The following is a 10,152-nucleotide window of genomic DNA, read 5'->3' as shown; positions in this document are numbered from 1 at the left end:
GTGGATGGGACAGTACAAAACCAAAACATTGTTTTAGCTTCATCTACAGACAGGGCAGCCTCTGATCCCTCCTTAAAGGGAAGTCGGCTTGATGAGAATGCAGAACTTGGACAAACGACTTACGTGGAAATATAAAATGTCCCAGTGAGAACCATCAAACTGCAGAGCTTTCAAGATTCTTGTGCTTTTTTAAAGGATCATTTTCTAACACCATAATACGCTGTCATCTTTTGATCTTTGTGGACTAGAAAGCGATCATGCTTACCGAATGGCACAGAAAGGAACACGCTTATTTTTCTTTAAAAGTTTTGAAGGTGTTTAGTCATTAAAAAGAATTTAAATTATGCCCAGAGCAACACTTTAAAGAACTCAATAGACTGTAATTATGGTGCTTTTAAGAAGCCAACTTGTTTAAGAGGAACTGGCGGCTTCTGCTTTTGTAGGGAACACTTGTGACACTGTTGAATTCTACAAGGATTTTCCTCCTCCACTGGGCAGGGGAAAGCACTCCAGGCATGAGAAACTACAGCAACTTTTAAGAACTTGAAGAACGATCACAGATCAAACTGCATGCTTTCAGTGACAAAGTATTTTTAACAGCTAAGAAGAGAACCCCCTCAAACATAATACACTTCATTTCAAGCAGGCCGAACGAACCAATGGGGAATTTACATCTATTCTGCTCCACAAATGACACAGTGTCCTCTTGGACAACCTTTTTAAAAGGGTTCTTATTACCTGTGAAAAACAAGGCCAAAGGCCAACGATTGCCCAGAGGGGCCATTTCATCTCCATGCCCTCGTCAGAAACCCCAGTCAGTGCTAATTACACATTTCAATCTGCGATCTGTTTTGAGAGGTTGTTCTGGGAAATCACTGAGATCCGGAGCTTCAAAATTTCAATTCCGCTAATCATCGCAGGGCAAGAGTGAACTTGTGTTGAACTGAAAAGGAGGCCACATCTGACTGCACAGTAAGAAGTTAAGAACCTTCTGTTCACTGCTTACTTGTGGAGGCCGGGTCATGGACACAAACACTCCTCTCTCCACCAAGAGGCTGAGCGAGTCTCCCGTTTCGTCTCCTGCGGAGGCCTGTTTGCCTTTTAAAATCAAATCACTGTTACCAACACACCAGACTTCTCACAACAGTGTGTTCATTTGTTCAGCAAATATTTACAGGCTGCCTATTACAGGCCAGTCACTGTCTTCACTTACACTACAGCGGTAGATAAAAACTCCCCTCGTGGATGTTCTATTAACCTCGCACTGACAATAAGCAAAATAAGCCAATACAAACACACATTAAGAACTGCAATAATCTGCCCCGGGAGCGGGGCTTGCACAGGAGCAAGGCCAGAGGCGCCCAGCCATCCCAGCTTGGCCCGTTCTTGGATAGGACAGGATGCTCAGTTAACAGGTAGCTTCTAGGAACAAACATAAACATGCAACAAGACCTGCCACCCAACTGAAGTTTCTAGCATTTTCACAGTACCACCACAAAGTCGCACAAAGCTCTGTAGAAGCGTTACGCTCACCCTCTCCACACACTAGAGAGGCTTCACAGGGGTCACTGGCAACAGCCTGATCTCTCCAGGGTACTGCCACCCACCCATTCCCGTAACCCGCTTTTTCAGCCTGTCTCTAAAAAATGAGATCCGCTCCTCAAAAAAGGTCTGGCACACTTATAAGTGTGCAAACATGATTTTACTAAGTAAATGCAGAGCTGAGACACCACTGGAAGCCTTGGCTTTCCACAAGGGCACAGGGGACTCTACTGTCTGCCTGTGGCCTGGTCTCTGGCCATGGGAGCACAGCATTTGAACCTTGGGTCCAAGCGCGGACACTGGTGGCCTCAGAAGGTGTATTTAGTCTTATATGTGTATCACAGGAAAGGATTTGTAGCTTTTAAAGTATTTTGGGTTTGTAACTTCCCAAAAGTTCCAACAATGTACACACTGGAAGTCTCTGCCCATCCTGTGGTAAAAGCAAACACGTAGGTGGACACTGCTTTCAGAGTGATTGGTTCCAGCTCCAGCAGGTGGTTTACTAGCAAGGCATGTGCTGGAAACAAAGTCAGTAGCCCTGTGTATGCATTTAGAATCTGTCTGCCCATTTTCTGGAAAGCAATGAAATGACTCTTTACCCTCGGGAAAGGGAACCCTCAGAAGTAGTCCTTTAAATCAGCAACTTGCAGGGGATGGATGAGTTCACTTTTCTGATAACACTTTTCCCCAAGCCGGCATGTAGGACTGGGGATCTCCGTCAGCCTCTTACCTCCATGACGGTCATTCAAGGGCTTGCCCTCTCCCCTCCCCTGCAAGGTAAGGTACAGAAGGCCAGAAGGCTCTTAGTGCTCAAAATCACTATGCTAGGGTTTTGTTCAAGTTTCACAGTGGAAGACTGGTGCTAAAAAATCTTTGGAAAAAACTACAACTAGACTCTAGAGACCACCAGCTACAGAAGTTATGGGAGAGAGGAGAACAATATGATGCCTCCCGAGAACACAGAGCAGTTGCTGGGAGTTTTCTGGAAGGGCTTTTATTGTGGCAACTCTTCTTTATACCTGCTGCTGCCTTTGACTAGGCTCTGAACTCCTCCAAGATGGGAACTAGCCTGATTCATTATATGCAACGATCAGTGACGAGCATGATGAGCCTGGGACACCCCAGAACCTACTGGAGCTCAGCATGGAAGAAGAGGGGAGAAGAACAGAGGTCAAGGAGTCCCATAATACACTTCATTTTCATTTAAAGTCGATTTTGTTCCCCACCACGCCAGTGCAGTTGCAGGTAAAGTAGGGAGAGAGGAAAGGTGGTCAAGATGCTTAGTGGGATACTGTTCTGTGCATTTACGTCTTCATTACACTCTGATGAAAGGATTATATGGGATAGGGCTTAGGGAGCTGCTGGTTTCCTAAAAAATGGATCCACTTTACTACTTCAAAACACAAATTAGGGTCAGCCTATAGGCAAGATGGAGCTGGCAGGGAGCTGGACTGTACCATAGAAAAAATAGCTCTCTGAAATCTTTTCAAAGTATAAAAAGAAACCAGTCTGGAGAGCTGTGATGGACACTTGGATATGGTGATATAAAAATGAGGAAAATGGAGTATTTAGGTTTTGCTATTTCTAAGTCGCACTGTGATTCAACGGTAATAAATATCATATAATAAGAATAATTTAAAGCACTGATTGCATCCTTAAGATTTAGCATTAACTTTCCATCTCAGAAACACTCAGAGAAGTGCAACTAAATCCACTTCTGTGAATATTCCAAAAAGAGAGTAGAATATTCTCAGAATACTCTGAGCAGCTTACACAATGTTTGTTTTTCAAACAGTAATTAGGTTAGGTAAACAGCTTTCCCTAGGATCCAATGTAAACTTTGAGGTTCCTGAGGATTACTCACTTTAGTAATGTGTTAACTTCCTAAGAGTAAAACCAGAGAGATCCACAGATAAAGTTTCAAAGGATTTTGTATAAAATGTAAACTTAGTTTGGGCCTATTTACATGGTTAGAACTGAGAGAGGTGTTTATATATTCTGAATTGGCCTTAAATGTTTATGAAATAATTCTTGGGTGTTACATAGCCATCTGTAAATTCTCCATCAATGCTAGAACATCCTTCCCACATGGCTTCAATTCTGACATCACACGATTCTAAATTAAAACGAATTTTTAAAAAATGTGCTTAAATATAAATAAAATAAACCACTAAGCTGGTCTGGTTCCAAGCACACCATATGGCAGATGTCATTTATATGTTCTGATCAGAATAAGCAAAATGTCCCCTTTTTAAAAGCAATTCTGTGTTCTGTTCATTTGTTTAAGTAACATCCTGTTTCAATTCCTTTGATAGCAAAGGAATGACCTGCACAAAACCTCCTGGAAAACTGAAATTTGTTCTTTATGTCCAGGCTTCCTCACTGGGCTGAGAAGCATCCTTGCCTGTACAGAAGTCACAATTAAATACCCCGGGGGAACAGTCTTCACCAAGTTTCTGGGGGAAGCAGTGCGTGGGCCACGGCCCATAGGAACAGAGAGCAGCAAACAGTGGTCGGCGATCTCAGCCTTGGCGGACAGGCAGCAGTGCAAAGAGAGCCTGGGTGGAACAAGAACCATTACACCAGCACTGTCCCCAACACAGGCCCCTGCCCACCACAGGCTCCACCAACGGCAGGTCCATCTGTGAGTCCACTGCTGGCCAGTGAATGTTTTTCTTGTGCAACAGTCATTAAGGGCACATAGGAGATTCATATTAAAATTGGATCCTGACATGTTTATATTATTTCATACCACAAATAAACCCTTCTTGAAGTCCTCACTGGCACCTCTGAGTCCCACTGCACCATCTCTACAGAAAGGTGTTTCCTTGAGGCACAAACAGGGCTTGGACTTTGGCTGTGATGCCTTCCCTCTTTCCATGTGACAAGGACTTACACATGCTCGCTGTGCTTTACTTATCACGGTGCTTCTCATCGGGAGTTCATGAACCATCTCCCACAATGTTTTGCGGGTCGTCATTTTCATTGGAGACTCAATCAGGCACACTCAGTATCTCTACTCTACCAAGAACCACCTGCTGCAAATCAGCTGGGCACCTGACAGAGCGCTTCGGCCAATACAAATCTATGTCACAGGAATCACGGATCTCAAGTTCAATGGGAAAAAAAAATTATCAGCAAGAAGAATCCAGAAGTCTCTGTCGAGCATTTTTCTCTCCATTGTTTACTTTAGTTTCACTGGGTACATTTGAATCTGTCAAAATGGAAAACAAATAGGACAAAAGTCACATAGCAGGAACCAGCAGCATGAATTGCCTTCTCTTCTATAAGCCTAACGTTCTTTGCTTTACCAGGTTTTGCTTCTTAGCCAAAGTTCAAGGCATAGTGAAGTGAGGTTAGGGCTAGAGTTAAATTAACCAACTCTCTTTTGAAAGAGATGGAGGACAATGGGCTAGAGGGTCAGAGGTACAGGGACAAAGCCACCAGGATGAATGACAGCAAGGAGGGATGCCTGAGCCAGAGGCAGAGACGGCAAGAGAAAGACAAGGAAGGAAGGAGGACTGTCTGAAGAAAACACACTTTCCCTTGGAGATCTGGGGCAGTACCAATTCTTCTCCTCTGTCTGCTGGTGCTGAGGGGTTTCACCCAAGACCACACAGGAAAAAGGCTTCGTGATAAGGGGGCAGGGGCAAGACTGCCGCTTGCTGACAAAGGACAGCTCTGTGGGCTCCCTTAGCCTCTGTCCTGAGAGCTAACCCTACCTTTGAGCTCTGTCATCGGGTCCTCTGGCTCCTCTCCCATCATTTCCATGGGTTCAACTCTCTTGCCATCGACGACATCCATCTTGATCATGCCAAGGTGAGTCAGGAGGACCATCGGGTCAATGCCTTGGCCGCTGCTTTTAATATTCTCCAGGACCTTCAGACACTTGTATGACTTGAGCTCACTTATATTCTCCTCCAAGAAAAGGTTGTAGAGACTCAGGTCGCTGTATCCTGCAGACTGGAAATGCAGGACATCAAAAGTGGGCAGGAGTTCATACACTCTGAGGACGTCTGTCTTCTGTCGGAACGGAACAAAGAGTGTGTAGATGACCACGGGGGCCAGCAGAACATAGACCACGAGGTTGATGAGGCTGAGCAACTGGAAGACGCCGACAGCGACAAGTTTGCACTGAAAGCCAGCGGGGATGGTGCTGTCGTTCCTCAGGATCCCCGTCTTGATGCTGCACACGAACTCATCAGACCCGGAGGACAGGCTGAAGTAACAGCCCAGGTAGACGCACGCCAATAGTACGATGCAGAGCGTCAGCAGCCGACAGCTGAGGTACTTGACGATCAAGGTCTTACAGTTTTTCTTTGTCTTTAAGTACTGCTCCACAACTGGGTACTTGAAGTGGCTTTCGGAGATCTCCCACAAACTGACAACAACAAAGGAATGAAAGAAATTTATACTCTTTGGAAATCAGATATCGAAGACGTAAATGCACAGAACAGTATCCCACTAAGCATCTTGACCACCTTTCCTCTCTCCCTACTTTACCTGCAACTGCACTGGCGTGGTGGGGAACAAAATCGACTTTAAAAAAAAAAAGAAGAAGAAAAGCAAACACAGAAGAGTGTCCCCCTGAGTATTTTAAAGGAGGTCTGGTCAGTTAAATGAGTTAGATTTGAAATTCTTAAGATGCCTGGCACCTGGTAAATGCGAAAGGTTGACTGTTCTTATTTTACTGTCTCTAAACTATAGTTTTCTCAATGTGCAGAATAAAGGAGACTTTCCAGCCTGACTAGAACACATGTGCCTTCTCCAGGCAGGAGGGGCGGGAGGCAGACAGCCCAATGGGCACAGGGCTTAGGCTTCGGGCTTAGGGACCTGGGTTGGGTTCCAGCTTTCCCACTGATCGCTGTAGGGCAGTTTTTATCTGGGGAGGAGGGGGCAGCAAGTAAACGCAGTTAGTTGTAATGACGTTCTGAGGGCTAAGTGAGATAATGTACCCAGAGAACTCCAAACAGCCTCTGGGAGATAGTATTTTAAAAAATGAGAGCTATTAATATGATGACCCTTGTTGATAACAAGAGTGAGGAATAATGTGAAAAGGAAAAGATGCTGCCTTCCACTTCTCTCTCAGGGGTTCTCCAATCTTAGTGGCCCCATAATCCCTTGTTCTCCTCCATTTATGGAGTAGGTCAAAGCCAGCAAGTACCTGTTACCCCAGCTGCAACTGCCTTTCAGGACATGAGACAGTGGGAAAGCCTCTGTGTGTGAGGACAGGTGCTGGGGCAGGCAGGTGGGAGTGAGATTTGGGGAAAGTGGGCCTCCCTGGCTGGCAGAGTATCTGTAGGTGGGTGATAGCCCCCACTCATCTACTATAGTGTGAACACTAAGCCCAGGTGGGCTGGAGGAGGGCTGAGACCTCATGCCCCAAAACCTGCCAAGATATCTGCTGGGGTTGAATTACCTTTGCCCCATGTTCTCATTAACACCCACAACTGGGCTGCCACCATCTCTCATGTCCTGATCACACACGCTCTTTGCGGCTTTAATTGCACGGTTGTAAACTTTGTCAAGTTCTTCCATGATAAACTTCAAATCTGAGCAAAGATGAGGAGCAGCTGCAAAACGCCAGAACAGGGAAGGCAGGTACAGGAGGATGGCAACCAGCAGCAGGATGTAAGGGAAGAACTGCAAAACAAGAGAGCGAATCAGGAGATCCATAGAGTCCTCACATCAGTAACCTGAGTGTACAAGTGAGGCTCTCAATTTTTTTCATTTTGAGACAAATGTGCATGCTCATGTCAATTACTGAGGAGGCTCATCACCTCCTAACTATTTAAGGCTAAATTCACCTGCCCAGGCACTTCACATCACTACACCTTTTTTTATCCCCTTCAATAGACTTTAATTTGAAATAACGAGCAACTACATGGTGACACGTGGTGGCTCCTCTATAATCACAGAAAGAAACAAAAAAATAAAATTACTTCCACATCTTTTAGAGCAATCTGTTAATAAAATCCCAATTAAGGAGTAGGTAAATGTCACTGTGGCCTCTGCTGGGTTTCGAGGGTTGATTTTAATTGCCATGGTTTTAGGAGGTCACTAATCTTAGAGTTCTTTTCTTTCCCCTTGCTCTAGAATATGGGAAAATGACACAGAAATGCCAACTTTGCCCAAAACAAATTAGAAAAATTGTGCCTTCGGTGATCCAGTGATCATGCCATTGAACAGCTGGAATAAGCAGTTAAAATTCACAGAATGGACCTTCCATGCTGGGACATACCTGAGGAGTACCCAATACTCTCATTTTACAGCTGAGTGATCTCAGGCCCAGATAAGCCAACCACACTAGGGCCACAGCACGTGGAGAGCACAACACATATGTTGCACATATGTCCACCAACAAACACAAGGAGATTCTGAAGTCAGAGAAAACAAAGAGCGACCAGTAACCAAGTGCATCAGGCCATGGGGAAAGAGAAGAGAAGGTAAGGAGGACCATGGACTACAGTTAGCACGGATCTGAATTTAAGTTCATCTTCATGTCCTTGGGAACTGAGGTCACTGAGCCTCTGACTCTCAGGTTCCCTACCTATGAAACGGTTGGGTAATATAGGAATCATGACAGTTAAGATAGATAGTTTGTGCAAAATGTTCAGCGTGGTACCTGGTGTGTAAAATGCACTACAACACACCAGCTGAAAACAATGAATGGAGTACTGCATGGGCACATTATCTTTATCTCACCTCGACCCTGGTAAGGCCTTTATTGATGACTTCACTGAACAAAGGAGAAGAGGAAGCCCTGAACACTTCCTGGCCATGGAGCCCAAAGCTGGAGCCAGGGACAGAATGTGAAGCCTGCCCTCTGAACCCAGAGCCATGCCTTTTCCACCATAATACACTGCAAATCATTTTACTTCTCTAGAAAACGTCTCCCTAGGTTTGAGTTAATCTCTCCAATTTCCTCAGTCATGGCCTTGAGAGGACACGGAACACACACATCTGGGAGCAAACAGCAGACCCATCACTGGGCCTCTCTCACTGTAAATTCAGAGATACAGAAAAGTTTCAAAGACAGTAGTGTTCCCACTGTTAACATTTTTCATTTGCACGGTATGCTTGCCAAGCCTAGGAAGCCATCATCAAATAAATTTCAGGCTTTCACTTGGATTTCTCCAGTGTTCCCACTTTGTTGCATTTAGTTGTCATGTCTCTCTAGTCTCCTTGGTTCTGTGACAGTTTCTCAGATTTTCCTTATTTTTCATGAAGAATGATGTATTTTTTAGACTTTATTTTTAAGTAATCTGTATACTCCATGTGGGGCTTGAACTCAAAACCCCAAGATCAAGAGTCCCACACTCCACCGACTAAGCCAGCCAGGAGCCCCAAGAATAGTATTTTTAAATGTATAAAATAGTATCCAAAAGTTCACAAAAGAAAGGGATGATAACTGACATAGTTATCATGACATTAAAAACCAAATTGAGATGTGTTTATTAATAAGATCCGACAAATGGTCTAACACCAACTTTGAAGCAGTGAAGCAATCGTGACAAAATCACAAATACCACTAATCCCATTAGGGATTGTTACCTACATAATACATATCTTTTGATGTTAAATTTTTGTTAGAGATGAATTAAAAAAAAATCAAGCTGTCACATGTTTTTCTATTCTGGTTCACAGACTCCCTGACACAATCTTGGAGGCCACGTTCAGGATTCCCACCCCATGGGAAAGAGGGCAGCAGCACCAATGCTTCCGAAGCTCTGCAAAGCCCAATCCTCAATACCACTGCTTCCATATGGGGTGCTGGCCTAGGTTAGGGTTTCTGAAAACCATCAGCCCAATCTGCAGAGGGCCACTACACAGTGAATACACACCAGGCTGTCATCAGATGGATTCTGGCTACATAATTCATAGTTGGCGGAAGTGAGAAGCACTGTGCCTGCTCTGAAGGGGGCCCATTAGCACAAAAATGTCACCGTGTGATGCGGACTCTGTGCTGCCTTCATAACCAAGACAACCAAGCATTTTCTGGGGAAACTACATGGAGAACTCTATTTCTAATTCAGGGCTGTGGGATATCTTTACAAGTCACTCTTGTTTCAAGCTTTTTTAATTAAAGAATTTTACCTCAAACTGTTCTTCTTGATTAAAAAGTGACTGTTTACAGTCTGTGACACTTTTTCCAACATGTCTACGTGGTGCAATAATTAGAACCAATGAATAGATCAGTATAGCTCACTGTAATTGGAAAAATGAGTATTCAAAGCTATTACATATTAGGTGTTTGCTTTCTCCTCAGATATCCTCATACCTTGATCGTTGGTACCTTGTACCTTGATCTGCAAGGAATGCAGGTGAATTCTCCATTTCTCCGTTTCCTCCACAGTTATTAAACCTCTTGTTTCTTTTTCATCAAAAATGAAACTGTGATTTTGAGTGACTCTTGTAACAAGGTGGTATTAAAATCAATTCAACTGAAACAGGAATGCCAAAAAGCATTAAATTATAGTCTTTAAGATCCTTTTGCCCACATAAGGAACACAAGAAAACTGCCAAGCTTTAGGAGTGCATCTGCTGGATGGGAACGGCTTTGTCCATTAGCTCTGTCTACTCCAAACAAGGTCTGAGACCCTTAGCATC

The 10,152-nt window shown here is 44.2% G+C and overlaps 1 protein-coding gene and 1 long non-coding RNA gene across 4 annotated transcripts in view; one reads left to right on the top strand and one right to left on the bottom strand.

The window, feature by feature from the left end:
* Positions 1–3,455: 3,455 nt before the first annotated feature.
* Positions 3,456–10,152, bottom strand: part of PANX1 (pannexin 1) — a 46,132-nt gene continuing 39,435 nt past the window's right edge. For all 3 annotated transcript variants that reach the window (XM_077867500.1, XM_077867502.1, XM_077867503.1), the window contains 3 exons: positions 6,962–7,185; positions 5,265–5,923; positions 3,456–4,756 (listed from right to left, as the gene is read on the bottom strand). In XM_077867500.1, coding sequence (XP_077723626.1) covers positions 4,677–4,756; positions 5,265–5,923; positions 6,962–7,185 — 963 coding nt within the window. In that variant the 3' untranslated portion in view covers positions 3,456–4,676. The remainder of the gene's footprint in view (positions 4,757–5,264; positions 5,924–6,961; positions 7,186–10,152) is intronic.
* Positions 6,934–9,645, top strand: LOC144295084 (uncharacterized). The gene is made up of 2 exons (XR_013362486.1): positions 6,934–7,988; positions 9,190–9,645. It is a non-coding gene; the product is annotated as an uncharacterized LOC144295084 (long non-coding RNA).

The sequence above is a fragment of the Canis aureus genome, chromosome 23 (genome assembly GCF_053574225.1).
Source record: "Canis aureus isolate CA01 chromosome 23, VMU_Caureus_v.1.0, whole genome shotgun sequence".
Lineage (NCBI taxonomy): Eukaryota > Metazoa > Chordata > Mammalia > Carnivora > Canidae > Canis > Canis aureus.
The sequence above is the reverse complement of the archived record's forward strand: the minus strand, read 5'-3'. Positions and strand labels throughout refer to the sequence as shown.